At 46.3% G+C, this 27,315-nt stretch overlaps 10 protein-coding genes and 3 non-coding genes across 13 annotated transcripts; 5 read left to right on the top strand and 8 right to left on the bottom strand.

Annotated features, from left to right (window-relative positions):
• Positions 1-540: 540 nt before the first annotated feature.
• Positions 541-614, bottom strand: VTP21DRAFT_t124. The gene has a single exon. It is a non-coding gene; the product is annotated as a tRNA-Asn (tRNA).
• Positions 615-1,136: 522 nt separating this feature from the next.
• On the top strand, positions 1,137-2,084 carry VTP21DRAFT_11658 (uncharacterized protein; the record flags this gene model as incomplete). The annotated part of the gene is made up of 2 exons (XM_069391126.1): positions 1,137-1,277; positions 1,899-2,084. The coding sequence occupies 2 exons, from the start codon at positions 1,137-1,139 to the stop codon at positions 2,082-2,084; spliced, it is 327 nt and encodes a 108-aa protein (XP_069252289.1).
• A 2,664-nt stretch (positions 2,085-4,748) lies between these two features.
• VTP21DRAFT_t123 lies at positions 4,749-4,825 on the bottom strand. The gene has a single exon. It is a non-coding gene; the product is annotated as a tRNA-OTHER (tRNA).
• An 85-nt stretch (positions 4,826-4,910) lies between these two features.
• VTP21DRAFT_t133 lies at positions 4,911-4,984 on the top strand. Its single transcript has one exon. It is a non-coding gene; the product is annotated as a tRNA-Asn (tRNA).
• A 1,878-nt stretch (positions 4,985-6,862) lies between these two features.
• Positions 6,863-7,579, top strand: VTP21DRAFT_11657 (uncharacterized protein; the record flags this gene model as incomplete). The annotated part of the gene is made up of 1 exon (XM_069391125.1): positions 6,863-7,579. One exon carries the CDS (start codon positions 6,863-6,865, stop codon positions 7,577-7,579), a length of 717 nt encoding a protein of 238 aa, XP_069252288.1.
• A 75-nt stretch (positions 7,580-7,654) lies between these two features.
• On the bottom strand, positions 7,655-8,356 carry VTP21DRAFT_11656 (uncharacterized protein; the record flags this gene model as incomplete). Its single annotated transcript, XM_069391124.1, has 2 exons — positions 7,655-7,776; positions 8,239-8,356. The coding sequence occupies 2 exons, from the start codon at positions 8,354-8,356 to the stop codon at positions 7,655-7,657; spliced, it is 240 nt and encodes a 79-aa protein (XP_069252287.1).
• Positions 8,357-8,382: 26 nt separating this feature from the next.
• VTP21DRAFT_11655 (uncharacterized protein) lies at positions 8,383-9,570 on the bottom strand (the record flags this gene model as incomplete). Its single annotated transcript, XM_069391123.1, has 3 exons — positions 8,383-8,655; positions 8,729-9,282; positions 9,348-9,570. The coding sequence occupies 3 exons, from the start codon at positions 9,568-9,570 to the stop codon at positions 8,383-8,385; spliced, it is 1,050 nt and encodes a 349-aa protein (XP_069252286.1).
• A 1,302-nt stretch (positions 9,571-10,872) lies between these two features.
• VTP21DRAFT_11654 (uncharacterized protein) lies at positions 10,873-15,720 on the bottom strand (the record flags this gene model as incomplete). The annotated part of the gene is made up of 9 exons (XM_069391122.1): positions 10,873-11,781; positions 11,858-12,036; positions 12,110-12,224; positions 12,300-12,433; positions 12,499-13,740; positions 13,813-14,099; positions 14,167-14,426; positions 14,512-15,125; positions 15,210-15,720. The coding sequence occupies 9 exons, from the start codon at positions 15,718-15,720 to the stop codon at positions 10,873-10,875; spliced, it is 4,251 nt and encodes a 1,416-aa protein (XP_069252285.1).
• A 549-nt stretch (positions 15,721-16,269) lies between these two features.
• Positions 16,270-17,229, top strand: VTP21DRAFT_11653 (uncharacterized protein; the record flags this gene model as incomplete). Its single annotated transcript, XM_069391121.1, has 5 exons — positions 16,270-16,370; positions 16,455-16,571; positions 16,655-16,832; positions 16,896-17,032; positions 17,118-17,229. The coding sequence occupies 5 exons, from the start codon at positions 16,270-16,272 to the stop codon at positions 17,227-17,229; spliced, it is 645 nt and encodes a 214-aa protein (XP_069252284.1).
• Positions 17,230-17,625: 396 nt separating this feature from the next.
• VTP21DRAFT_11652 (uncharacterized protein) lies at positions 17,626-18,717 on the bottom strand (the record flags this gene model as incomplete). Its single annotated transcript, XM_069391120.1, has 4 exons — positions 17,626-18,103; positions 18,160-18,302; positions 18,383-18,498; positions 18,627-18,717. 4 exons carry the CDS (start codon positions 18,715-18,717, stop codon positions 17,626-17,628), a joined length of 828 nt encoding a protein of 275 aa, XP_069252283.1.
• Positions 18,718-21,073: 2,356 nt separating this feature from the next.
• VTP21DRAFT_11651 (uncharacterized protein) lies at positions 21,074-22,356 on the bottom strand (the record flags this gene model as incomplete). The annotated part of the gene is made up of 4 exons (XM_069391119.1): positions 21,074-21,237; positions 21,329-21,515; positions 21,971-22,034; positions 22,097-22,356. The coding sequence occupies 4 exons, from the start codon at positions 22,354-22,356 to the stop codon at positions 21,074-21,076; spliced, it is 675 nt and encodes a 224-aa protein (XP_069252282.1).
• A 1,037-nt stretch (positions 22,357-23,393) lies between these two features.
• VTP21DRAFT_11650 (uncharacterized protein) lies at positions 23,394-24,970 on the bottom strand (the record flags this gene model as incomplete). The annotated part of the gene is made up of 2 exons (XM_069391118.1): positions 23,394-23,900; positions 23,984-24,970. 2 exons carry the CDS (start codon positions 24,968-24,970, stop codon positions 23,394-23,396), a joined length of 1,494 nt encoding a protein of 497 aa, XP_069252281.1.
• A 1,357-nt stretch (positions 24,971-26,327) lies between these two features.
• On the top strand, positions 26,328-27,252 carry VTP21DRAFT_11649 (60S ribosomal uL14 domain-containing protein; the record flags this gene model as incomplete). The annotated part of the gene is made up of 5 exons (XM_069391116.1): positions 26,328-26,549; positions 26,630-26,816; positions 26,901-26,972; positions 27,040-27,156; positions 27,245-27,252. 5 exons carry the CDS (start codon positions 26,328-26,330, stop codon positions 27,250-27,252), a joined length of 606 nt encoding a protein of 201 aa, XP_069252280.1.
• Positions 27,253-27,315: the final 63 nt, after the last annotated feature.

Below are 27,315 nucleotides of genomic sequence, written 5' to 3'. Positions count from 1 at the left end.
ATGACAGCAAGATCGATTGAACCTATTACATCAAAACCACAGGAAAAAATAGCCCAATATTGGCTGCAAAAATGAGTTCCTTTCCTTTTTCTTTCGCTTTTTTTTTTTTTTACTATATATTATTACAAAAGATATATGTCAAGTGAAATAAGTGTCATTTTGGCACTGAAGGCTATGGAAAAACTTTAACTACAAAATCTAAAGATATACCAAAATCCGCAAAACTTGCCATGTATTTCACAACTAATATAATCATTAAAGCAAATAAAACACGATGTATATCATACCGGTTAAATTAAAGTAGTTAATTATGATTCTTATGATAAAACTCAAAATATGCGAGCAACCGGTGTCATTTCCTGTATAAACGATTAATTTAAACGTAAAGTCTACCCTTCCATTCATTTCAAAAAAATCACATATATACATATATTAGGATGGCACAAAAATCTCTACTTTCATGGGAGGATTTGAATATATGCAATATCTGAAGGAGTATTTTAGTATTATTGATAAAAAATAAAAATAAAAAAATTAAATCGCTCAAGGGTGGACTCGAACCACCAACCTTTCGGTTAACAGCCGAACGCGCTAACCAATTACGCCACTAGAGCCCGAATTGACATTTTTTGTCGGAATCGTATCGAGATATCTGCAGTAGAACAACCAAGCCAAGCCACGTATTCCCTCAAGCCCTGCTATTTCGGAGCATTATCGGAGCATTATTAAGTAATCGTTGTAATGTAATTCTTTTAGTATATATTGAACAGAACTCCTGCTATAGTAAAGGGAGACATCCGAAGTTCCAGATAGTATTCTTGTTTAATAAACCAGTAATTATCTTAACTATCCTCGCATGTACTACGCAGATTCTAACATTTTTGTACCATTGAAAAAACAATAAAAAATAGAAAAATGAATTTTTTTGATTTTGAAGAGATTTTTTTTTGCAGTGGGCAGAGAGGTGTATCGTCACCATTATAGGCCTCCAGAATTCTCAGGTACCGAGTTCTCGCAACCTCATATTGGGAGACCTATCTAAATCCTAGCGAACAGCAAATCACGCAGCGCAAATTATCTTCGACTCGGTACTGTGGCAAATCCATCGGGATCATATTGCCTTTCATTTTGAAAACATGCGAGTCTCATCCGGAACCATCGTCAACCGGGCCAAACTGGATATAGAGGAGGTTATAGGAGCCGAACTAATTAGAGCCCGAAAAAAGCAACAAATCGAACAATTTCGAAGCAGGTGGTGCAAATTGGGCGTGATTAAGGTAGGAGCTAATAGAGCGGTTCTAGTACTGGATTGACACAGTAGCCCCTACTTCCACTCCTTCTTTTCCTCCTCTTCCACCTTCCATCTCACTTATAAAGTCACTATATGATATCCATAGCTAGTTTAGTTTTACTACTTACCTACCTATCTGAGCTGAAAATCGTTATCATCAACTTACCCCAACCACAATACCGCCTCTATACTTAGCCGCCCTTTCATTTAATTATTTTCAATAATGTAACTATTGTACATTAGAGTCTTTGCATACAATAAAGACTCATTATTGATAAAAAAAATGGGGAGATTTTTTTCTTCATATCTCTCACCAAATACCCGACCACTATATACATCTAACCTTTATTCCCTTACTCCATGTTTATCACCTTCTCTATGTTCTTAGCCCCTTGCGTTTCTTTGCTTTCTTTTCTTCTCTCCCTCTCTGGGCTAACATAAATTGTCAAAATCCAAGTTCCACCCAAACTAATAAAAGTTCCAGTTGATTGATCCAAAAAAACAAAAATTGGGGAGATATTTTTCCTTTCTCCAGTCACTTTATTAAGAACGAAAAAGGATACTTTTTAATAAAGATCCTACTAAAAAAATCTTTTTATCCTTCCAGGTGGAAAAGACGTCCGTCAGAACCCAAGCACAAATAGATCAACGTTTCAACGAAGTTGTTGCAATGTTGCGCGCTGCGTTTCGCCAGAGTTGGTTGCTATTGGGTCATTTTACCCAATTCTGCGTAGTCGGTACAACCTCTGGCCAGGATCGAGGCACTAGTGTGCTCTGTTCAGAGGGCAGTTAGTCTGGGATTATAACCCAGTTGAGAGACACAATTCGTCGCACGTTTTTCGAATGCTCAAAGCTTACAGCAGTGTAGCAGTTTACAGAGAGCTGTATCAATACCAGAATAGCTGCTACTGCTCGCAACCTTATATTAGGAGACTTTCCCGAATCTTCGCGAACAGTAGGGCATATACACAAATCACACTCGACTCGGTACTCTGGCGAATAAATCAGGATCTCATTCCACTTCGTTAACACCCGAGCTTCCTCTAAGTCTCTCTCCAAGTGTTCTAAATTTAATATCAAGGGGGGTCATAGGAGTCGAATTGTGAGAGTGCGAATAAGATAAGAGATCGGGTGGTGGAAACAGGGCGCGATGAAAGAATGAGCGGTTAAAGCGGCGATGGTATTGGAATGTACCAATAATTTTTTTTCTTTCTATTTCTCTACTCGGTAGATAATATAAATGAGCTCGGTGGTATTCAACAGGGAAAAGCTTCTGCTTCTTACAAGGCATTATTTCTCTTATTATTACACCGGCTACCTTCATCTGAGTATGTTGCATAAATCTCTTTAAGTTCCAATATATCACTGGTATTTATTTTATCCAATATTTCAATAAACTTAAACTGAATTTATTTTTTTAGTTTTAAAGTGTAAAAATCTGTGCTATAATAGAAATTCATCCACAGCCCAGTTCATACCGAGCTCCAGTCAGACTCGATAAAGATTTTATATGACTCACCTATATATGTAACTCATATTAAATGGACAAACATTCCCCTTTTTGTAAATTAGGAGATAAGGCTCAGTAAATTACCAAGATTATGGAAATTCTGAAGTCGTAGATACTGCGTTTAAAAACCTGGGTGTCTTTCGCATTTTTTATCTCCTTTTCAATATAAAAATTTTTCAGATAATGATGGGAGAAGGCCCTCAGTTTCCCAACAAATATTCCAAGAGCACCATAAAAACGCAATTTAGTGGAGAAGAAATGGATCCCGCGGTTTCAGATATTGATGAAGTACTGAGCGCTGAGCTATTGGTAAAGCTGTTATTAATGAATCCAAAAAAATTTAAGGAAAGACATATATTGAATCGTTAGGAGAGTTAATTGCGCATTTACTTCGAGAGAATATTATTTTGACGCAGCTTGATCTGAGCGAAAATAGGATTTCAGCTGAAGAAGGGAAATCAATGCTCAAGCACTCCAGGAGAATATGACATTGACGCTGTTTGACCTGAATGAAGAAAAGCAATTGCCCAAGCAATTCAAGGGAATAGGATTTTGATGCAGCTTGGCCGGGGTTGCAATAGCATATCAACTGAAGGAGCAAAAGCATTACTCAGGCATTTCACAAAAACACAAGTTTGACGCAGCTTGATTTGAGATTTAATAGTATATCAGAAGAAGGAATAACGGCAATTGCCCAAGCACTTCAAGAGAATACAAATTTAGTGCAGCTTGGACTGAGTTTTAATAGCATATCAGCTGAAGGGGCAAAAGCAATAGCCAGAGCACTTCGGGCGAACGCGAATTTGATGTATCTTGGACTGGCTGGTAACGATATATCAGCCGAAGGAATAAAAACAATTGCCCATGTGCTTAGAGAAAACGGAGCTTTGACGCAGCTTAATTTGGACGATAATAGAATATCGAACGAAGGAGCAACAGCAATAGCTCAGGTACTTCATGAGAACACGACGCTGACTGAGCTTTGGCTGGGAAGGAATCATATATCAGCTGCTGGAGGAAAAGCAATTGCTCAAGCACTTCGAGAGAATACAACTTTAACGAAGCTTGATCTGAGCTGTAATAGAGTGTCAGAAGAGACAGTATATGCAATCAAGCAAGCACTTTGCGAAAATAAGATTCTATCGAAATTCTCTGCTTAAACTTGATGTACGTCATTATTATAATATCCCCATCCTCGACGCTTTTTTACTAAATTTTTTACTGAATTGTGCAGGCGTAAAAGCATTTTGTGGCCAAATACTCGGAACTATCTCTTTTTCCTAACCTCTCTCCCGTTAATGAAAACAATTCAATTTCCTAAGGACAAAATACTATTTAGGTGGGGAAGCCGCACGTCAATATCAACCTTTAGTCAGGTAACATATCTAAGGCTATGTATTGTATTGTGTGTTATAACCATCGCAGAATTTCAAAAAAAATAACTAAGTTCATTGATGCCAAGGTGTAAAATCCATTAAACATTGATGATAGAGCAAGGAGGGTTAAAGCGCGAATAGGTGAGAAATTTAAAAGCGTTGATATGGAGCAGTAAGCAGAGCTATCATTGACGACACCCATATTCGAGTTGTGGTTGCAGAACACGGTTTTTTAAACGGTGTGATACTTCTAGTGAAGGGTGGCAGCACCGTCGAAGATGACGTTCACGGCGTTGCGAGCAAATTTTTTTTTTTTTTTGATCAATCAATGGAAACTTTTATTTAATTTCCATATATTACATGAAGTTTATGTCAATGGACTTAACATAACGAGACATAGGTCCTGGATCGATAGACGTTCAATCGATATGCGTGTATCGTAGTTGTCGTGAATAGCATGTACGTGAAACCAATGTAATCGTTGTACTTATCGTAAGGGCGATCTTTTCAATAATCAAGACTCAGCTTCTGATCAAGTGGACAGCAGCCACAAACTAAGAGTAAGTGCTGGTGGGGGAGGTGGGATTCGAACCCACGCCGTTCTCATCGGCATCCCAGGGATAGTCCACTACACTAACCCTCCCCCCCGGCGTTGCGAGCAAAATGAATAAAAATAAAGAAAATATTTACGTATATATTGAATCCATTATTTTAGCTGTCACACAAAACGGTAGCTCTAGTGGCGTAATTGGTTAGCGCGTTCGGCTGTTAACCGAAAGGTTGGTGGTTCGAGTCCACCCTTGAGCGCGAGTTCTTTTTTGGATGTATGAGGGATGGAAGGGGAGAACGGGTAGCTATCAACACATCTCAGCGCTGTTTTTTGCTGGTTACTGTGAAGCCCTCTTCGATAATGCATAGGCAAACCAAGGGGAATTTAGTGCGCAACCCCTTTTACAATAGCAACTGGCCAACTTTTAATACAATACGTGGCCTTTGCCAGGCTCATTTACCTCTAGTGGTTCAGAATGTGTCGCTAGCATTTCCCTGCCATACAGATGGATGATGCACTCTAGAGATAGGTATAGGAAGAATGTTTCGAAAATACGCCAACTAGCAGGCGTATAGATGGGTCTCTGTTATTCGAGAGCCATTGTGCGCTTGAAATATCTACCTTTTTGTGCAGACAAGCTCCGCATGCTTAACGTACGTGCTCTTCCCATTTCTAATACCTCTTTAAGCTTCTTTTGTCATGGCTGACTAAGATTTGATGAATTTGTTTATCTAGATTACGACCTCAGTATAGTGAATGAGTCAGATACCACTTCTTTTCCGTCAGGTCAGACAAAGTGCAAAGACTGGCCTCTCGCGAGAACCAAACAAGAAACCTCGCTCATTCTCAAGAGCTCCTTTGCGCACATAAATAATGACTGTGCATCCCTCTCCTCTCTCCCCCCCCCCCCCCATTTGATTGATAAAGCTTCGGCCTATATATAAATCGAAGTGGAGTTCGCCGATATTTTCAAAAAACCAAAAAAGGCCACTCAAAACTTCACAAAGGTTGACACTCCCTTAAAGATTGTGTCAATAATGAAGGCCTAGTGCGGCCTGCAGCATTAGTTTTTGTAAAGTCATGGAGAAGGAGAGGGGTGATCATTGGTGCTCATCCCCGCCCAGCTCAGTGATGCGTTTCACCTAGACTATTAGAGACATGCCGAGGAGGCAAGGGGGAAGCGCCCGGGTTACCTTTAAAAGGTGTAGGGAAAAGTTTCTAAAATATATGGGGGTTTCATGGAGAGTGACAGTGGCAGAGTAACTGATTGCTTTTAATGGGGCGAGGATCGGGTTTCAAATGCACCATCAGCATTTGGAAAATGAAGCGTGGAAAATAAAAGGATACGAGAGTTGCAGGATGAGGAAGCTAGTTTGAAACATGAAATGGAACTCGATTGATATCCCTCCATTGTGTGTCTAGACATCGCTGCTTAACCCTGGATAAAACCACTTATTGCCTTTGCCGAGCAGCTGAAAGGTGTGAGAAAATGTGGCTTTCGGGATAAAAGATTATGCTGTTTTACGCGGATCAAAACAGTAGGGGGGGGAGCACGTGCGATTTCTATTGTTAGCATAACGCGAGCCGGGGGGGTGCAGAGTGGTGGTTTATTTATTAAAGATTCGGACTTCCTCTCGGCTCAATCGGACGAGGTTGATCGAGTTGTGGGGGGCCAAACCTTGCTTATTAATTCTCTCCGGATGACGTTTGAGAAACGGGCCGCCGTAATAGAAAGTTTTCCCAACTCAACGGCCACCTGCAACCCATTGAAAACGGCGTCTCTTCCTCCTCTTCCTCACCTCTGTTTCTCTTCTCCTTCTCTCGACTTCGCGGCCTCTGCGTGCTGAGATCCTCCCTGTTCTCCGAGCCCGCCGTTCTCCCGCGCTAATAATTCTCTCAATTTCCATCCCATTTCCGTATTATTTGTTCTTACTCCATTGTTTTATTTTTTTGGGCTCCGGTCGCCACCAAAAAGGAATTTTTTTGGGATTACATGTAATTTTCACCTTTTATCTTCCAAGCGTGAGCACTCTTATTTTCCTCTATTTCCGCCGCTCTCTTCGCCATTTTCCTTTTCTCTTTTTCCCTGTGTTCTCTCCACATCCAGCCTCTCCCCCCATTGCTAACCACGCACAATGCCACCATGCGAGCTTTCTCCCACCTCTCCCTCCTTCAAAGACGACGAGCCCATCTCCTACACATTCCAAATGCCCTCGCTGCCCGCCGCTGGGGCTAGCGCCCCCACCTCGCTCGTCGAGCTGCTGGCGATCAACACCCCCGAATTCACCCCCTCGCTTGCCGCCTCCTCTCTGCTCTCCCCCGCCGACCTTCTCAGCCCCGAAATGACCGCCGCCGATGAATGGATGGCCCATCCTCTGTTCGATGACCTCGCTGCTCTCAATGTGAACTCTCTGCAGAACTCCTCGCTGCTGCCCAACGACACGGACCAACCGCAGGCCTCCTCCTTATCCTCCACGGACACCACCCCCACCGGGGGAGGGGGAGGAGGGGGCGGCGCCCGCAAGCCGTCGCGTCGCGACCCCAACGATCCGGCCGTGCAGGAGGCGCTTCGTCGGAAGCGACAGAAGAACACCGACGCGGCCCGGCGCTCGCGCTTGAAGAAGATGCTGAAGATGGAGTCGCTCGAGCGGCGGGTCACGGAGCTGGAGACGGAGAACTCCAGCTTAGTGTTGCGGGTCGCGGTGCTTGAGAGCGAGAAAGGAAATCTGGAGGCCCGTGACAAGGAGTGGGCGGAGCGTGTCAAGAAGCTGGAGGAGCAATTGGTGCAGGCGCACAAGGCCCTCACGTCCAAGATCCTGGCGGCCTCAGCGAACGAAACCTCGGGATCCTAACCCAGCGCTAGCTCCGAATATGGACTCAGAGGGCGAGGGGGAGAGAAAGGGGACAGACGAGGAAAAGATGTTTATTCAGCCGAACCAATTCAACCACGGAGGGAGCCCATCTTCAACAAGGACATGAGACTTGAAACGAGCAGGTGGACTACACCAGCTATTAGTAGATTTCCCGCACCCGCACCGCCATCCCTCCCCTTTGTGCTATGTTTTTTCACGTTTCATCTCGTTTCCGCTCCTCTCTGTTGCTGTTGAACAGCCTATAGTATTGTTTTTATTTTTGTCTTTTTGTTTCCTCTCCATTGCTTCCTTATGGTCCGAAGAGCCATTCCTAAAGCCTCTTCGAACGGAACTAATAGGCTTTTATTGTTAAGGGATTAGTATTCATATAGTTTTCTTAGCGTTCTCTTTATAAATATTTATCCTTCTACTTCCACTCCGTATAAGCCGAAGAGTCATCTGACGATCTTTCTTCCCTCTGCGGTCGCTTCTTGGTTGCCTTTTTTGTACACCAGTAAATAAATGCTCGTCAACTTTCTTCTTTTTATTATGCTCAGGCTGTGTCAGCAAAGCAATGCACACAACACGGGAGAACGTCCCCCCTCCCTCCCCCGCCCTGACAGCATGACTGGGTCGTATCCTCTAGTGATTTATTGAACGAGAGTAATGCGTATAATATAGAAAAGTGGCAGAAATATACACAAAAAAAAAACAAACAGGCATTAGCATGATACATATGAAGATTAAATATGCACAAGTATGAGAGTCAATTGTCATCTGTTTTCTTCCTCTTTTTCCTTCGCTCAACTCCTCCTTATCCTCTTCCCCTTCAATGGGCCCTCCTCCTCTTCATCATCGGAGTCCACCTCAGGCATCAGCATGGCCCGCTCGCTTGAGAATTCGGCGAACGAGGTGGAGGCTATCGCAAACGGATGGCTCTCGAGGGAGAGTGGCGTGGTAGGCTCCAGGATGCTTAGGAAAAGCGTAACGTAGTCGCGGAAGGCTAGCTGGAGATTGCGCATTGGATATTTGGAAATGAGGCGCTCGGGCTGATTTTCCTCCATCGCTGAGATAAGCTATTGGAGATGCCATTGGTCAATGGGTCCAGGAGGAGGAGACAAAAGCCGAGAGAGCAATCTCAATACATACCTCCTGCTTAAGCTCCTTCAACTGCTGGGTGAACAAGCGCATGTGCTCCGTGTCGGAGAAGAGTAGGTGGTGGTCCGCCTTCTTCAGTGCGATGCCCTCCCATTCCCAGTCGTCTCCTTCCTCGTCATCGCTGTCCTCCTCCTCCTCCTCCTCCTCTTCCTCTTCGTCATCCTCTTCGTCGTCTTCGCGTGCCACCTCTCCATATGCAAACACGGCGGCAACCCCGCTTACTCCCTCCCCGTTCCTGATGGCTTCCAATGCGGCTTGTTGAATGAAAGCATAGAGCAGGCGATACCATTCCTCGGGTCGAACCTGATGCTTCGCCTTATCATTGGCGACAGAGTCGTCTTCAATCAGCTGCCGAAACAGCGAAGCACTCAATCGCAGGAGAACGGGTATCGAGTCGGCAAGGCGGTGCGAGGAGGTGCAGGGGTGGGAGAGAGTTGGGGCGGAGGAAGAGGGGAATAGTTGGCCAAGCAGATGATAAACACAAAGCCGCTGAAGCGTCCGCAGAGGTAACCTACAAAGGGATGCCTGGCGAGAACTCAAAATCGCTGCCATTACAAATGACGATGTTAGTCGTGCGAGTGGCTGGCTACAGACTGATAAATAAACTCACCGGAAATCACCGATTCGACTGCACGCCCACCCTTGGCCTCGGTAGTGACATTCCTATCCAGGAGAATATCTGCGCGGCGCAGCCTTGTTTGCACGCCAAGATCGAGGAGATAGCCCAAAACAGCACTGGTGGTGGCGGGTATAGAGCTGGATCGAGCCTTTGAGAAGGGCCGTTTCTGGCCCGCATGGAAGTGGGAAAGGGGAGATGAGGCTGTGGTTTTCATGGATGCAAAGAATGGCAAGGTTTGAGCAGTGTTCCCATGGTACGGAAGAAATGGAAGAGGAAAAAATAAAGCAAAGGGAAAGTTTTATATTCTCGAAGGAAGAACTCGGAACTTGACTCAAGGGGGGAGAAGATAAAGGTTTCTGTGCTACGTGTCATGTCAGTTTATCGATTAGCAGTGGTAACGAATCGATCAGGTGGGAATTTACAGGTTTAAGAAGGCTTGAGACGTGTTAAGCGGGAGGAACAAACAAAAAAAATTATGGGGAGAGATAAGGAGAGATGCAGACGTCACACCCGGAGTTTCACGTTACACCACGCACCCGAGATATTCTCTTGCTCTGCCGCCCAATAGGTCCAAAACCTCTCAAAGCTTCTATGCAATCCCCTCCGCCCCTCTCATTTTCTCGCACGGAGCCAGGAATCACGCCCTCTCTATCTGGGTCGGGATTCCAGTTTCTCACGTCACGAGGATGAGGGATTGCGGATTTCCATATCCATCCATCTGATAGCCTGAGGGGTTCTGTTTGGAGAGCACAGCATGGCACCCCTCCGGAATCCTCCTTCGGCTTTCTCCCCCTTGAGACGCGGCGGCCAGACGCGGGAAGAGCTGCTGTGCCTCGAGATAGACGAAGGGATCCCTTCTGCCTGCTATCGCCGATAGGGCTCCTCGTGCTGCATCCGATCCTCGCCATCGACCCCCCTCGCTGTTCAGAGGGTGGAGAGATCCGCCTGCTCAAAAGAAGCTAGCGCGGAAGACCTGGGCTGTGCCGCGGTGCGACGAGGATGCAGCTCTAGATAACTCTTTCGAATGCAGGGAGGCCAAACTCAAACGTCGCCCGATTAGGCGAGTGTCAAGGGTATGACGAGCGGCCTGCATTGGCCCGCTGTGCTGCGGCCTGTAGGCCGAATCCTATTGTCATCTTGCTGGCATATGAGGAAAGCAACAGAACCGAGTTGCTTTTGATTGGCTTGCCCACGACAATCCAACCAATGCTTCCAGTTTAATGTTGAGGCGGATCACGCCTCCCCCAACAAAAGGATATTCTTCATTTTACTCAGCCGCATCTCTTCCAATGAACAAGAGGGAGCGGGCGATCCCTCGCCCTCCCACACTTGAACAGTATTTCATATTTCACAGATAATTTGAGAAGAATTGACACGGGGGGGGGGGGGAAGGGGCCAATAATAAACATAGCAGGTGATAAGATACATGGATTGAAGCATATTCAATAAGACAAAAAAGGCTGAAAAAAATAAGGGGATGTGAGATGACGACGAGGAATAACCTTCCTTGGCCGGATCAATTCGCCGGCTTAAACTCCAGCTTGAGGTGCACTTTACCGTTTCCCCCGTTCCGCAGCGGCACCCACACGTCGGCGGTGGGGTGGCTCATCTGCACGTGCTCCCAGACTCGGATGTCGGCCGTGCCGATCGCATCGCTTCGGGAGAACGTGTTGTGGTCCTTCACTTGGAGGCGAAGCTTGGCAGGAGAGCCGTCGAGGTTCGGGACCCGGACCGTCTCGTTCCACCGCGGCTCCAGCGTCTTCTTCTGGTGCTTTGTCTTGTGGATTTGACGCGAGCCAAGGTACAATTTGACATAAGGATCCGAGAGGCCATTCTTATCGGCGCCGATGAGATCCTTGGCCTCGACAACCGTGATGGTGAGGTCGCCTGGCGACCCCGTTAACGTGTCCTCGTCCGCCGCGTTGGACGCCAGCGATGCGGTGGCACTAACCACAGAGGCCGGCTTTACCGCTCCCTCCATCGACTGCACTGACATGCTGCTAGGCATAGGCGTTGTAGAGTTGGGGGCGGCGCCGTTGTCGGGAACGACCTCCGAGATCGATCCGTTCTTGGTCTTGTGTTTGAACAGCCCGAAGCCCGACGTGACCGCCCCGGCTCCTCCTTTCACCACGTGCTTCGCCCCCGAGAAGGTCTTGCGTGGTGCACTCGTCATAATCCGGGTGGCGGACGAGAAGGTCCCCGTGCGGCGCTGTTTCGGAGCGAGTCTCTCCGGTTGGAACAGCAGCCGTAGCTTGATCGTTCCCACTTTGTCGCCCGACTCACCCAATAACACATAATCATACGTCGCGGCGGTGAACGGCTCGATAGAGGCAAGGTCGATGTCGGCCGAGCCCAGGAAATCATCTTTGCCGACCACATCCTGGTCAAACACATCGGCGGTAAACTTGGCATCGATTCGGGAGGGCTAGATCGGAAGGCAAAATGGATAAAGAATAAATAACCTCGTCCCAAACGGATACCGAATAGAAGGGTGAACATACCACAGGGGCAACAAATATTGAATTCTGATAGTCGGGGTTGAGCGTCTTCTTCGCCACATCGGACTTGTAGAGGCGCTCGCCGTTAAGACTAAACACGACGTATGGATCGCTCGTACCGCCCCGATCTGCAGCCGGGAGGTTCCTGCAGTTAAGAAGGGTTACCTGCAGCTGGCCTTGATCTAGTAAATACAAACAAAACGACCACGTGTAAGCAGCAAAATACACGGGGAAAGTGAGAGCCCAGTCACTCACTGTCGATGCTCTCGGCTGGATCTAGCACGAAATCTAACACCGGAATATACTTCAGGGAGAGTCGTATCTGCCCTTCCTCGAAATTAAACCATTCTCCGGTTTCCGTTTGAACGGACTGAAATGAAAGAGGAAATGAGAACGGGTCAATGTTCGGGTTAAGGAGGAAAAAAAAAAGCAAGAGCCTACGTACTTTGGCTTGTTGTATTAGTTGCTTCACATTCGCCTCCCAGGTGGCAACGGCGCTATCCTTTTCGTCTCCGCTATGGTTTCGCACAATGATGCGGATTTCGGAAAAATCGAGTTCTTTCACAAACGCATCGGCGGCTACGCGTCAAGAGAATAAATGAGTCAAATACGAGAGCTACGGGCCAACCCGTGTCTCCACTTACTCTCTTCAAAATGAAGCGTGTCTCCTTTTATCTTGGCCGTCTTCCACTGTGAGTAATTGGAATCCACATACACCTCGCAATAGGCATGGGCCCGCCTCTGGAGCTTGACTTCGTGGATGGAGATAATGGCCACTCCTGCTTGGTGCTGAAGAATGTCAGACTTCTTCACAATGCGCTGCTTCTTCACCTTCTCCCCCTCGTCTCCCTCCGACTTGTTATCTGGCTGATTCGAAGCGGGTTCAATGTGCCCGTCCTTCGGATTTGCCGCTTCACCCTGAGCCAATTTGTCCCCATTCTCGGGCCTCTTCTCCTCGTCCGCCTTCTTCTCTTCCTCTCCCTCCCCTTCCGACCGCTTTTCTCCTTCCCCAGCCGCAGTGGTTGTCGCCGTGGCTTCTGCTTGTGCGGCTTCCTCATCCGGTACTTCGGCTGTAGGGTAAAATGAGGCCTCGATATGCAGCTCGCCCTTAAACGACTTGCGATCCAAGCTACCCAGTTTGAGCCAGGTGTCGATGACTTTTCCGGCCTTGTAAAGGGTGCCCTCGGCCGTTTCCTCAAACTCAATCAAGTCCTTCACCTCAAGTGTGGTCACGCCAAGACTACGATGCTTGGTCAACTTCTGGTAGTCCATGGCCTCGAGGCGCAGGTCTTCGCGAGCACTGTGGATGGGTACATAGAGAGATTCGTTCCATACCGGATTCAAATCGTCGGGGATGTAGTCGGTTCGGCCTCGCATCTGCACGCCACTCAGCACGCGGACATAGGGATCCGATTTGCCGCCCGTGACAGCCTCCACATTCTTAAGGTCCCGGGCCTCGATGCACTTGATCTTCACCACCCCAATCGGCGGCCCTGCGAATCCGTGGCCCAGGCCCATGATGGAATCCATCAGCACTGGGCGCCATGTGCCCCCTAGCCGCAATTTCCCGTCGCCACCGGTGAGCGGGAACCAGTCTTGGCCTGTTTCCAAAGTCGCCAACAGCTCCTTCAGCGTGATGGTGACATTGCCGATCGTATTATCGCGGCCCATCACATTATCCATAACTTCAATTTGCAGGTTAGCCCGGGCGTGATCCACGACGAAGACCTCGAACGATTGCTCCCACACCGGGGCATTCGATTTTTTGAAAATTTTGGTGCGATGCTGCTCCACCCCATTGAGTTTAAAGATCGCATAAGCATTACGCTTGCCTTTCCCCTTTAGCTCAGCCGCCTGGTGAATGGTGAGTCGAAGCACCCCAATTTCTAGATAAAATTAACAAGGTTCATGGATCAATTGGGATCCGCACACCAATGCCCACAATGAAGGGAACTTACTTGATTTGGGGGCCTCCTCCATCGAACCGTCCTCTAGTTTCTTGGGGATGAACACCGGGTGGTAGATCATGTCGACCTTCAATTCGCCCACACGCTTGCTCCCATGCTTCAACTCCAGCATCAGGTCATCCTTGGTGGGATCTTCCTCCAACACCTTCATATCAAAGTTGGCAGTGCCCATGAGTTTGTCTTTCATCTTGAAGTTGCAATCCATGATATCAAAGGAAAGCACACTATTGATGTTATTGATCAGGAGGAACTTGGTCTCATTCCACTGAGGATTCGATCTGCAAAACAAGCAAGAGGTTCAGAGGGTTAGTCGCGAGCGCAAAAGGTTGAAAGACAAAAACCCACGTGTCTTCCTTGACCGAGGTTCGAGACAGTTCTTTCCCACTCAATGACAACTTCACGTACGGATCCGACTTGCCAATCAACTCCTTGTTTTTGACGTTCGCACTATGCACCATAATCTGAAGCACACCACGAGCGCTGTCGATGGGCATATCGGGATTCATTATTGCATCAAGATCCAGAGAATAGACGTTGGGCGCATAAAACAGCGGTCCAAGGATTTCATGCACTTGGCTGTCAACAAAGGCAGAAAGTCCGGGAATCTTAAAGGGGGAGGGGAGGGGGGAGCAAACAATCAAGTTAGCATGCACAATAAAAAAAAACCTTCCCAAATTACTGTAGACGTACGTAATTCACATCAAATAGACTGTTTTCGCCTCCAAACGGTTTCATCACATAGTCCAGCTCAGGCCGAGTCAAAAAGCTGACATCCACCGTCTTGATGTGCGGGAATGCGTTCATAAGCTTGAGCTTAATGCGCATTCTACTACGGAAGGCAAAATCTTGCATCACCACAGGGATATTGAGCTTGAATTTGCCAAGGGGTACGGTGGCGGTCAGGATGATCTTGGGATTTACTTTTTCTGCGGCTTCCGTGGCAGGGATATCTTGCAAATCATTTGGAATAAAACAAACGAGCCAATCCATGGCGACAATGTCGGAATCCGTGCGTTGGAAAGTCTTCACCGCTTCCACGCGGGGGGCTTTGTTCCCCAGTGTAAAGGTGGTGATACGCAGTTCTTCAATGAATGCTGGCTTCATGTTGGCGAGCACCGCATCCACCTGGGCGACAACTTGCGCGCACAGCTCCGGTTCAAACACGACCCAAAATCGCTCCAGGAAATTATTAATCCATCCCGCAGACTCGTCATCCGTGTCAAGACGCTGTTTTGCCAGATCGCGAGCAATCGCTTCACGCACGTTCATTCGTGTGTATTTGATTGACGTTGAGTAGTAGATGGCTGGGTAGGGGTGCATTCGTAGTGGTTAGCGATAAGAAACTCGAGCATAGATGAAAACCTCTGCAAAATTATTTATCTGCATACCAAACAACGCGCCAAAAATCAAGCACAACATCACGCCCGCACCAAGGATGCTCAAAAGATAGGTGACTATGATCGCTCCTATAATCGCCCCGATATTGAACCATATTTGACCGTAATAGGCATCTCCTAACAGCTCTTCCACCAGGTCTTGCGATTTATTCTCCTGCAGCGCCTCCCTGGTGCTATTCGGCGGTTGTATGTCCAGGCGCTCTAACCATTCCGGAATTTCCTTGTTTCCCCCAGTGGGAAAAGCCGCCGGCATAGCTAGATCCGATGGCGCCATGTTATCATGCTTACCATCCAACTCAGCCCCCGAAGCCGGCTTTTCGGTTTGTCCGTCAAGGGAGCTCTGTACATCGACTTTGGCTGCCCTCCGAAGCGCTTCGCGGTCCGGAACCTCTTTAGGCTTCTCCTGGTCTATTTGACGCGCTTTTTCATCGGGAGATGCATCGGGATCAAACTGATAAACAGGCGTGGTGGAGTCTGGGATATTCGTAGAGGTTTCTGCCATTACAAGCGCATGTACTGTTGCTAGAATGGGTTGCGATAAAAAGAAAAAGTGTCCGGGGGAGGTTTCTATGTAGAGTGATAATATTCACCCAAGGGAGCGTCCATTTCAGAAAACCGACCGCTGAATATGCACTACGGATAAGAGCAAACACTTACCTATTATAGCTTTATACTAAGTGCTATGGAATTGCCTTGGATGCCGAAAAACACAATGGAGGGAACAACGGGCGTTAATGGAGGGCAGAAGAATTAAAAAGCGACAAGGTTCAAAACGGTGTAGAGGGCCCGTTATAGGCGTATAGGTGTTTGCCTAGGTGTGGCGTTGAGCATGCTTCTCCATGGGGCTATCCATCGGTTATCCGAGTTCCGCTATTTTTATCTCGATTCCCGAGATAGCTTCGTACGCATACACAACTTGTTTTTTTTGTTCTATCTCAGGGTTCTCGATAATTCCCAACGAAATTGGTCTTCATCTAGATAAACTCCGTGAAGCAACTAGATCCATTATCCCTCGTGTTTACTCTCTTTTCTTATCCATTTCTACTACATAATGTCTGTCCAAGAGCCATTAAATGTAACCGAGCCTCCGGCTAACACCAATGAATATGTGACGGTGTTTGATGATCCCAAGAGATTTAATGCTAAGCACAAGTAAATAAACCCCTTTGCCCACGGCCTCTGACGAAGGGTTGCCAGATTTCATGAGTTAACCATGTGATTCGTATTCATGTATAGGCTACAGAATTCGTGGACACTCTGGTTCGACAACCCTGGAAAGAAGGCAAGCACCGCATCGTGGTCGCAAAATCTGAGAGAGTTGATCACTTTCAGCACAGTGGAGGATTTTTGGTGGTGCGTATTCTCTGCCTATCTCTATAATTGTTTCCTTTTCCATTCGCCGACATTTCTGATTTAACCTCTCGGAATTCTTGTAGTGTATACAACAATGTTGCAAAAGCAAGCGAGATCGGAATCGGCTCGAATTACCACCTGTTCAAGAAAGACATCAAACCTATGTGGGAGGATGCTGCGAATGAAAAGGGAGGCAAATGGTCCATTCAGTTCCCAAGAAACAGAACTGGAGAAGAGATCAACAACTACTGGCTTTACACTGTAAATACCATTTGGTTTTTTCGAGTATCTTGGTTCAGTTCCTGACTCTGATGGTCCATATAGGTGCTGGCGTGTATTGGCGAGGCCTTCGATGCAGACGATGAAATTTGCGGGGCGGTTGTTTCAGTGCGCAAAATCTTCTATCGGATATCCCTGTGGACACGGACATCTAACAACCGAGAGGTGACGGAAAAAATTGGGTATGTAAACGCTACCTGAGGGATCAGGTTGCGTAGCAATATCTCACTTTTTCATTTCTGGCTGGCCTCTGTTTTTGATTTTTAGCCGGCAGCTTAAGGAGACCCTCAATATCCCACCCAATAACATCCTTGAGTTCCAGTCACATTCGGACGCACAGAAGAGCGGCCCCCACGGTAAAGACCGGCTCACGGTGTAAAGGTGTCGAGAGCCACCAACTCTGTATGTATGGGATCTGATATTCGGGGTGTGAATGGTTTGATGTGTTGTTTATATTCTCCACCCGGGTTTTTTCATGCTATGGTCGATGGGTTTTGTATTTTCGAGTCATAGCCGCCTTACCGTCTTCTATTATATTTACTTTCTTTCTCACACATTTATACTTAATTTGCCTAAATCTCGTACATTTAAAAATATATATACTCTATACGCTATAAATATACATAGGGGGCACACACTCACTCACGCACTCATTCATTCACCCACAAATAGTTAAGATGCGTTTATTATTATTCCGCTTCCGAGTTCATAAGAAGGCCCAAATTTCAAACAAGCAAACACAAATAAGAAAGGCAAAATACAAACGTGAGACAACTCATTGCTTCCCGATCTCTTCCCCAATCCTGTAGTTCAGGATCTTATGCCAATCAAGTTTATTACGTGTGACGGGTAACGTGCGCCGAAGGGACTTGAATGTGTCCTCGGCCAGTTCAGAATAGCAGCGAATGAGAGCGCCTTGGAATGCCGATTCAAGACGAGTGATCTCGGTCACAATCGTTTTTGCTGCCGTTTTTGGATCCGAGGACAAGTTCAAGTTGGCCTCCTTGCTGTTGGTCGTGGTGAGTTGCACGTTTCCATCCTCATAGTAGTGGACATTCACATGCATCGATCCACGCAAATCTCCAGCATTTAGTGTCCATACTGACCGCCAACGCCCATTCCAATAGTTGGTGGGGTTGTATTTATTGTCTACGATAGCCACCGTGATATTCCCGTCTCGCGCGAAAACCGAAGAGACTCCATTAGGATAGTGGTCGGAGAGATATGCGTCCACAGCCTCTTCAACCGCAGCCCTAGTATGGCAATCAGCTAAGTAACGTGAATGCAATACCATAAAAGTTGAAGATACCGTAGTGGTTCAGTAGATTCCTCGGGCGTCCACTCCTCTACTTCAGATGCTACCTGGCGCAAATGGTCGAACCGGAAGCTCTTCTTCGATCGAGGGTCAATAAATCTATCCCCCTCAATCTGCCCATGCTTCGTAATGATGACCTGATTCAAATAACCAAGTTCTTCCGTATTAACATATCCCGCTTGGATACCTAGGTGTGAAAACAGAGGACGAATCCTACCTCATACTCCTGATCCGGTACGCGTGCTGTGACAAGCTGGTCCGTGTTATGCTCTCCCAGCGCCGGCACAATCCCCTCCTGAAGCAAATCGTCATCGTTCACTAATACGCGTATATCTGAATAATAATATTACAAATTTTAGTCTCGTATTCTTATCAGGATGACTCTCTTCCAAAAAATAAACCATGTGTGTAATGGTTATGAAGACAGTGCGATCAAGTGATCGGATGAACAGAAAAGATACCATTAAACACATCATTCACTTCTCCTGGAGGACTCTCCAAAAGAAAACGCGAGGCTATTTCGAGTTTTTGGGAGGAGGGTATGTCGGACATATGCGCTTCGTTATAATGCGGTTCTTAAGAATGATGAATGGAGACACTGGAAATACACGTTGAACAAGAAAAAGGGGCTGGAAATGCACTGCGCCGCATTTAATTCGAAAACTGATGTCTAATTTCTAAATTCATGTTTTTGTTCAAGAAAAGCCCCCTTCGAAAGGTATTTTGACGGGCCTTATAAAAAACTATATATACGTATAAGTTCTAATTTTTAATGGCCTTCGAACTTTTGCATCCATAGACGGAGCTTAGATCTTCTTCAACTAAATTCGTTAGTAATTGTATTTTTACAACTTCTTTATCCCAATGAGATAATGGCATCCAAGTCAAAATCAATATACATCAATACTAGATTCCGATTTAACCAATATGATATATTGTTGCGTTGGCAATATAAGAGAAGAGAGAAGCTATGGTCAATTTAAAGCCAAATTATGGCTATGGCAATCCCAATGCTAGTATTGTTATAAGCAGCTATACATGTGCCATATGCTTGCCCTCTTGTCTTTCGGTAAGAGTTCCAAAATCAGTAGTGAGCGTAAGAATACTCTTGTCAAACGCTTAACTGGGCAACCAAATTAAGTGGAAGCAATATTCTGCTGTGTTTGCTACAAGCTATCTGTAATAGTTGCAAAAATATAAAGTTGACAGTCATATATTTCTATTCGTTTAGCACTCACTTTTTCTACATTAAGATGCGCAAAATCTCTCGAGGTTTGAACTACTTTTTTCTAGTTTCTTGTTGCTCTGGTGCCTTCTGTCTCAAATATTGACCAAGGAGTTGGCCTGTAGAGAACGAACCCATCCCACTTCTTCGCATCAAAAAAAAATCAATACCTCGAACCATGCGAACTGCTGTGTAAATACGCATTTTATCGTATGGGTATGTACCACTCAGGCCAGCGCAGCACTTCCCTATCTGGCGGATAGACGTCATCAAAATGCTTCAGTTTTAGGAGCTACAGTGTAGCGGGAGTAGTCGCGGTCCGGAAGCATTGCCATAATGCAATAGTCAGTTATGGCATTCGTGTAAACACATAATTCACCGTTCGGATATGCATCGTTAAGAACTTGCGAAGTTTACAAAATAAAATTATATTTGTCATCCTATCGCGGTATTATATACAATCGCCTGTAAGTATTTACCTGTACTATGGATCGCATACTCAGTCGGTGTAGGGCCTGTGCAGGGAAGAGTAGTGTCTTTGGTGTATATGCACACTTCGGTACAAGGATTTGGACCGGTACCAGAAAACTTGCACCCAGTTACGCAAGAGTGGCCGAGAAGGAGCGCGAGGAAACTGATAGAGTAGACTAGACTCATTTATAGGGCTTGCCTTTTCTTCAAAGTCGAAAACATAGATCATTGAGGTCAAGTACGGTCCGTATTATACAAGATTGGCATTCTTTTTACTGGGGTCGGATGGCATCGACTTCACCGCTGAAACCCGATCTTAATGCCTCGATTCAATCACAGGCTAAAACTATCTTGGGCAATCTAATACCAGCCAGAGATAGGTTCAATATTTTGCACCTCCCTTTGTACCTTTCCTTTACCCGTTTACCCAGGAGAGAGATGGTGAATTATTTTTTTATAAGCTCGATTTATTTAATGAATACTAAAATGCCAGTCGTAAGCTGGGTCCCACGAACTTGGAAGACAAATCCTCAACGAAATCAGCAACCGATGCCCATGAAAATAAACTACACACAGCAGGACGTAGAGGGTAGAAAAATTACCAAATAATTCTCCTATAAACAACTCCATACCTATCTGGGCAAGCAAGCTATCGAATTTTTGCACTTCTAAGTGAAGTAAAACTCGAGGAGATGGTTGAAAGGTAGTGGACAATGGATTGCAATAAAGATTACCACAGCCTGAAATCTACAGTGTTATTTCGATGCTGCATATTATTGTAGAATGGAAGAACACTAGGGTAGCAAAAGAGCACTTATGCTTGTCCCCCTTTATTGTGAACCTAAAAAATTCAGTATACAGGAGAATCACTTGAACGTATCCAATATTTTGCCTCCTTGTTGAACTCTCTATTTTTTTTTTTGGAAAACAATTCTTGTTTTCCTCTTATGTTCACTGTTAGCGAGATTTTGCATCAAGATTTTGACTTCCTTTCCCATTCCTGATAGTGATTTCTTCATCTCTCATGATATCCTTTCTCTCCATTTAACTTATATATCGGGCGTTAATATCTTCGGTCCACTACTTCAAGTCAACTTACTTTTTTATATTTTGCAAGCAAGCCTTTTGAGCTTCGATTTGTACTATGTATTTAATTTTACAAGGGCTTAGTTCAATATAGAAAAAGATAGCAGTGCAATCTCACATGTATTCTTAAAGAGCCATTGTCCTAGGAGGCCGTTTGTAGAGGGTGTAGCCACTAGGAGTTCCCATCCAGCAAATTCCAGTGGTAGCATCTGTGTAAACGCACATATTATCTTGTTGATACGGACCTCCGGGATTGGAGCAGCGCTTTTTCAATTTTTTGGAGGATCCCACTGGAATCGAAGGGACACAGCAAAGATGCAGCAGAAAGGTATAGCTGTCAGCAGGTTGAAGCTAAACACGTAAACATGGGCTAGAGCTTACCTGTACTATGGACCGCATAACCCGTAGGCGTGGGGCCGGTGCAAGGAAGCGTGGTAGCTTTTGTGTAAGTGCACACTTCGGTACAAGGATTTGGACCGTCACCCACGAAGGTGCATCCGAAAACGGAATGGATCCCGAGGAAAAACACAAGGAGGATATAATGATAAAATGAGTTCATTTTCCGGACCTGCATGAGTTGATTGTTGATGATAATAAATTGACCCGAAGTTTACCTAGGCATTTATCGGAAGAACCCTTTGTTTGTAATGAAATTCTACCAGGGTGTCTTCAACTCCCTGCTAAAACTTAAAGAGTCTGATTCACTATTCTCTCAAACATTCAATAGAAACCAGGATCGATGGTGGTTTTGATCCATACTCAGCGAATGGGAAGGAGAGATTAAGATTTACTTTGTATTCAATAGGGTTTTATCGGGTTTCTCGTCCTTATTCCATTTGAAGCACTTATTCTCCCTTTCAAGGGAAATTGGAGGAATATTGGTTTTACCCTCTTTGAATGGAACGATTCACGAGAGATTTCTACCTTGACGCGACAATCAGAGAACTGATAATACATTTTGTGGTGAAGTTGGAAGATCAAGACGGGCTAATTTTTTTAACTAGTTTCTCCTCGTTTATATACTATGGATGTTAGGTATCGTGGATAGTTGGGGTCCCTCCAGACTTCAATATGCAATGAGACACCACTACGGTAGGAGTCAACACTTTTATTTATTGCTTTTCAACTCTCCATCCCTTTCTCTCGCACGTCTGTATTTCTTCCTTGCCTAGCTTCGCGACCCCTTCTCCGGGAATATAGACTCCAAATGCAATATAATTGGAATCATCTTCGTCGTCGTCGATATCCACGTTTTCTTTCCGAAACACGAGGTTGGTGGTGGTTTCAAAATAGACATTCTGGTTCTGATACTGCCTTAGTTCGAGAGGCTCCGATTCTTTCATTTGTGCCGCCATCTTTACACGCAAAAATTGTGGTTGGTTCTTCCGGCGCCGATGGAGGCCTAGCATTTATATACTCGATCTCTCTTGAGTCGAATAGAGGCAATTCCACACTTGCAGCATGCGAGGCAATGTGACTGCATTCCAGAGTCCGGTCTAAGCATTGCCGGAGAGAAGGCTGCATTCGCACACTAAATTCAAATAGGGTTTGCCCTGCTTTGTGCATTGCCTTGCATGCCCTTAGACGTCAAGTCAAAATATGTAGGTTGAACCCATACATTGAGCGAGATCGGCTTGATGAGTGCCTAAGGCGACGCTAGCTGCCTACGTATAATTTAGCCCATAGCGAGAGACCACGAGATTAAATTAAATTAATGCATTAAATTCTCCATACTCTCGGCGCTGGATTACAATATCTTGCGATATTGGACCTAGGTTCAAATGATGTAGATGCAAGGATGTAACTTTAATGCTATCTTTATCTTGCTTTCTTTCTTTTTTTCTTTCTTTTTTTTTTAGTTAATGGTTTTTTTAGTTCTATTGACGCGTTGCCACCTTTTTCTGAGAATTATAGGATTTATCATTTCGACTCTGCATCTTTTGAGAGTACTAATCTCCTCCTGGTTACTTTAATCCAAAACGGGATCCTCCGCTCAAGCCCTGACCACCCTTTTCGTCTGGTTAGGATGCATCTTTGACTTGAGATTATCGGCAAATCCGTATTCTCTTTATTCCAACCGTAGATATGAATAACCTGTCATATTCTCATATTAGAACGTTGAATTAAGCAATATCATCAAAGGTATTTACACAAAACAGGAGTAAGCATCAGAAGTCAATCACAAGAAACAAAAGATGAGAAAGTAAGGGGCAAGAAACATAATTAAACAAATAAAATAGGAGTTTTTCATCCACATATAAGCACACAAACCAAGAAAAATAAGTGTTAACAACAACAGTGAAAGAGAGAGACATCTCAAGCTCTATTCAGCATTTTAATAGCACGTAAACAATGGGTGAGGTTGAGGGGAAAGGGATGTAAAATAATAAGATATAAAAACAAAAACCAGCCAGCAATCCCGGCCAGAAAAACAGGAGAAGCGTCCCTATGTGTCATGGTATGATCCCATGGAGTGTTTGAGGAAATTGTCTCCCAACTCGGAGAGCCCATACTGAGGAAGTGGGAGGGAAGTCTCAGCCGACGTAGAGCTGGTGGCAGAGGAGGTGGTGGCAGCAGTAGTGGGAGTGGTGGCGGTGGTTGTGGTAGAAGCGGCGGAGGGCACTGTCACCGAGGATATGGAGGGGATCGAGGGCGGCTGAGAAGGCGGCACGGGATGCGATGCAGAAGGGAGGGGAAGCGGGGGGGGAGGTCGGATAGGCGACGAGAAGGGGGGCTGAACCACGAAGTCCGATCGCATTGCGGAGGGTTGAAAGAGCATGGAGCTGCTGCTACTGCCGCCACCTCCGATATCCCCGCCCCCTGCGGGCTGCCACCCCGAGTCCAGAGTTGGGGGCGGTTTATTTGCCTTGTAGTGAATTTTAATGTGTCTCCTCAGGTTGCTCTGCACCGAAAAGTACCGGCCGCATCCTTCCACCGGGCACTTGAATGGTTTCTACACGGAGTAGAGCAAAGCAGAATGCAATGTGAGCGAAATTGGCGAGCTACTTATCAAAGGGCAATGCAGCGTCGACTTACCTCGCCCGTATGCGAATACATATGGGTTGCAAGGCTGGATGGCCGGGTAAATCGTTTCTGACAGATCCCACAAGGGTATCTTCGCAGGGGTGAAGGCCCAATTTTTGAATTGAAGGTAAGCATCATGGAGGGATCGGGGACTCCTCTACTTCTTTGTTGCTGGGTGGGTTGCGGGGGATGGGAGGAGGCGACGGGGGTGGAGGCCCTGCGGAGGTCAGCGTAGGACGGTTGCTGTGACGCCATATGCTGAAAGGCTGAAGAGGATTCGTCGCAGAGGGAAAGCATACGATCGCCGCCACCTCCTGGTATACCAGGCGCTGCTGGGGCAGCTGCTCCCATCCCCATTTCCATGGCACCAAACCCGAGAGTATTGGGGGTTGAGAGAGCCCGCGAGAACCTTAAAGAATCCCCCATATCGGCGGGCGTCGTCGGCATTCGGCGATCAGCAGGATAGGGGGCGGGAAAAGGCTGCTGAAGAAGCGGAGTCCGCTCAATGACTTGAGAATGCAGGCCCGATGAGTACATCAAGGAGAGATCTTCTTGGGAGGAAGAACGCCTGCCGGGTAATGGGGGATCGAAGGGATAAAGCGGGTGCGAGTGCCGGCGATAGGCGGAGGGGAAATTAGGCGGGGTGAGGGAGTAGGCGGGTCCTGCGCGTAGATATACCTGAGAGGAGGAGGAGACGCTGTGAATGGGTGCGGCGGAGGAAGAGGAGGAGGGCGGCGGCGGCGGATATACGGAAGGAGGACGTGTATCACTGGGCGTGGGCTGCTCATAGGGCGGGAGGGAGGCAAAATCGATTCCCGGAGGGGGGGGCTTGAATTCCTCCTCGCCCAAGGCATAGGTATCAGCGCCAAGGGTCTTGCTATCAATTTGAAGATTAGCAGTGGGGTCATAGGGGAGCATTGCAAATGAGGGCATGTGCATATTGGAGGGGGGCTGCGACGTTTCGCCAGGTTGAGAATGCGGATGCAACGACTCTGACATAGTGCTTCAGGGGCCACCCTCACTTGCAGAATTGTTAGAATAAATAGCAGAGCGCGTAGTAATGCAGAGCAAGGATATGTCAAGGTTAGCTTCTGTTTGGCTTTTCTTCTGCAGAATGGGGATGAGGGAGGGGGGGGGGGGGCAAGAGAGATAGAAGAGGAATTAGGTAATGGGATGGAGTCAATCCAACCAAGAAGGAATTCAATAGTCAGGGGGGGGGGAGGGACCCTAATGAGAGTGTGCGATCAGAAAGGGAGGAGAGGGAAGACAGAGCTTAGGGGGAGGAGGGGAGGGGAGAAAGCATAAGAGATATAAGGGTAAAGAACGGCCTCAGGATAAGCTGGGAGAGAAGAGAACAACAAGAAACAGGGGAAATAGCTTAGAAACAACAAAAACCCTTTTCCTATCGACCGTCGGCTGTCACGCTCTCTCTTCACTAGTCGCTTCAGTTTTTCACCATAACCGCTCGAGTGAGAACTGAATGAAAAAATTTTTTAATTTTAGTCAAATCAGGAGCCCACGCTTTACATTTAATTTCCTTTCTCCTTCTAAATATCGCCCTGAATCCCCCTTCAGTCCTTTAAAGGCGAATATTGGAAATGGGAGCTGCGAATGTCGCAAAGAGAAGAATTAATTAAGAATTCCACGACTGCCGTTTCATAAGGCTTCACGGATTATGTAAATTTTTCACAATCCGCCGAGAGCGCATATGCTCTTGCTGGATAAAGGGAGCTGGGAAATTAGCTAATGGAGGTCATTGGACGCGGCCTGCTGTCCCATTTGCAACACTTCTCGCGAAAGGCATTTATCAAAAAAAAATGCTTCCCTGCCGGCAGCAGTCGCTACGAATCGGGCGAATTACCCTTCGGGCCTTGTGCCCAGAAGAGCAACTAGTATGAAAATCCCCCTTAATAATTCCTGTTCTTACAACACCATATACATTAGCTTTGAGAGCTTGAGTGTTTTAATTCAACTCAATTATACTCGGCACATCTATTCTATTTAATAATATCAATATGAAGGGCGCCCGCCGTGCCTTAATATTATTAGCATAGCAACTCTCTTCATGGGTTAACCTCGTCATACATCCTCCCTCACTTATGTAATGCGCCTAATTTGGTCCTTTACGCAAATGGGCTTGCATCAGATCCTCTGAAATCTTCTTCCCAAATGGCTTTCAAGGGAGCCCTCCTTCCGCACTAAGGAGGCTCCTCCTTTTTCTTTCTTTTCTTCCTCGTATACTCCTAAGCGCACAAGATGTCTAAGGTGAGCATGCTGCCAATGAGGAAGCGGATGGATGGATGGTCTACTTGATGGATGGTAATGCTAATGCTTTTGTATCTTATCTAGAGAGGTAATGGTCGAATTGATGCATCGCAAACCCGCGATCCAAATTCCACCGCGGGAGGAAGGCAAGGACTCTGTTCCATCACAGGAGCGGGACACCGCCACTTTCCAGATCGGGTGGCATTGGATCTCTCGAAGAGATGGATCGCTTGGATTTCGTTTTGATGAGTTTAAATTAACAGTTTCTTTTTTATTTGCCTTTGACCACCCCCCACTACAGGTCGCGGAGGAGGTAGGCCGCTTTCTTTAAATTCTCACTGTTAAATACGGAGCCACTTACCTTTGATACTAAACATAGCCTCCGGTAACAAGTTACGCATGACCCTCGGTCTGCCTGTCGGCGCCGTTGTCAACTGTGCCGATAACTCTGGCGCTAAGAACTTGTATATCATCGCCGTTAAGGGTATCAAAGGCCGTTTGAATCGGTTACCCGCCGCTGGTGTGGGCGACATGGTGATGGCCACTGTAAAGAAGGGCAAGCCGGAGTTGAGGAAGAAGGGTAAGCTGGCTGGTTAATCTTTGGAAAGGGTCGACCCAGGCTAATGAAATGTGTAAACTCGTTCTTGCCGCTTTTGCTGTTTAGTTATGCCCGCTGTCATTATTCGTCAGCGTAAGGCCTGGCGTCGTCGCGACGGTGTTTTCATCTACTTCGAAGGTAGCTTTGGTGTTTTCACTCAGTGGACCGAACTCACGAGAATGGCTTATTCACATTATTCCTTTAGACAATGCCGGAGTTATCATTAATCCCAAGGGTGAAATGAAGGGCTCCGCCATCACCGGCCCTGTGGGTAAGGAGTGCGCTGACCTGTGGCCCCGTATCGCCTCTAGCGCCGGTTCCGGTAAGCATAGGATGCATTTTAAAGTTTATCTTGAAAGCGGACTTACTGAATCTTGTTTTTGTTCTTATCTCTCCTCCTTGCATTATAGTCTTCTAAGCTGTCCAAATGCTATTTCGTAATAAAAAAATAAACCTCCCTTCATCCACAAGACCACTTGTC

Source organism: Calcarisporiella thermophila (genome assembly GCF_041956535.1).
Source record: "Calcarisporiella thermophila strain CBS 279.70 unplaced genomic scaffold VTP21scaffold_9, whole genome shotgun sequence".
Classification (NCBI taxonomy): domain Eukaryota; kingdom Fungi; phylum Calcarisporiellomycota; class Calcarisporiellomycetes; order Calcarisporiellales; family Calcarisporiellaceae; genus Calcarisporiella; species Calcarisporiella thermophila.
This window is presented reverse-complemented; position numbering and strand designations above follow the sequence as displayed.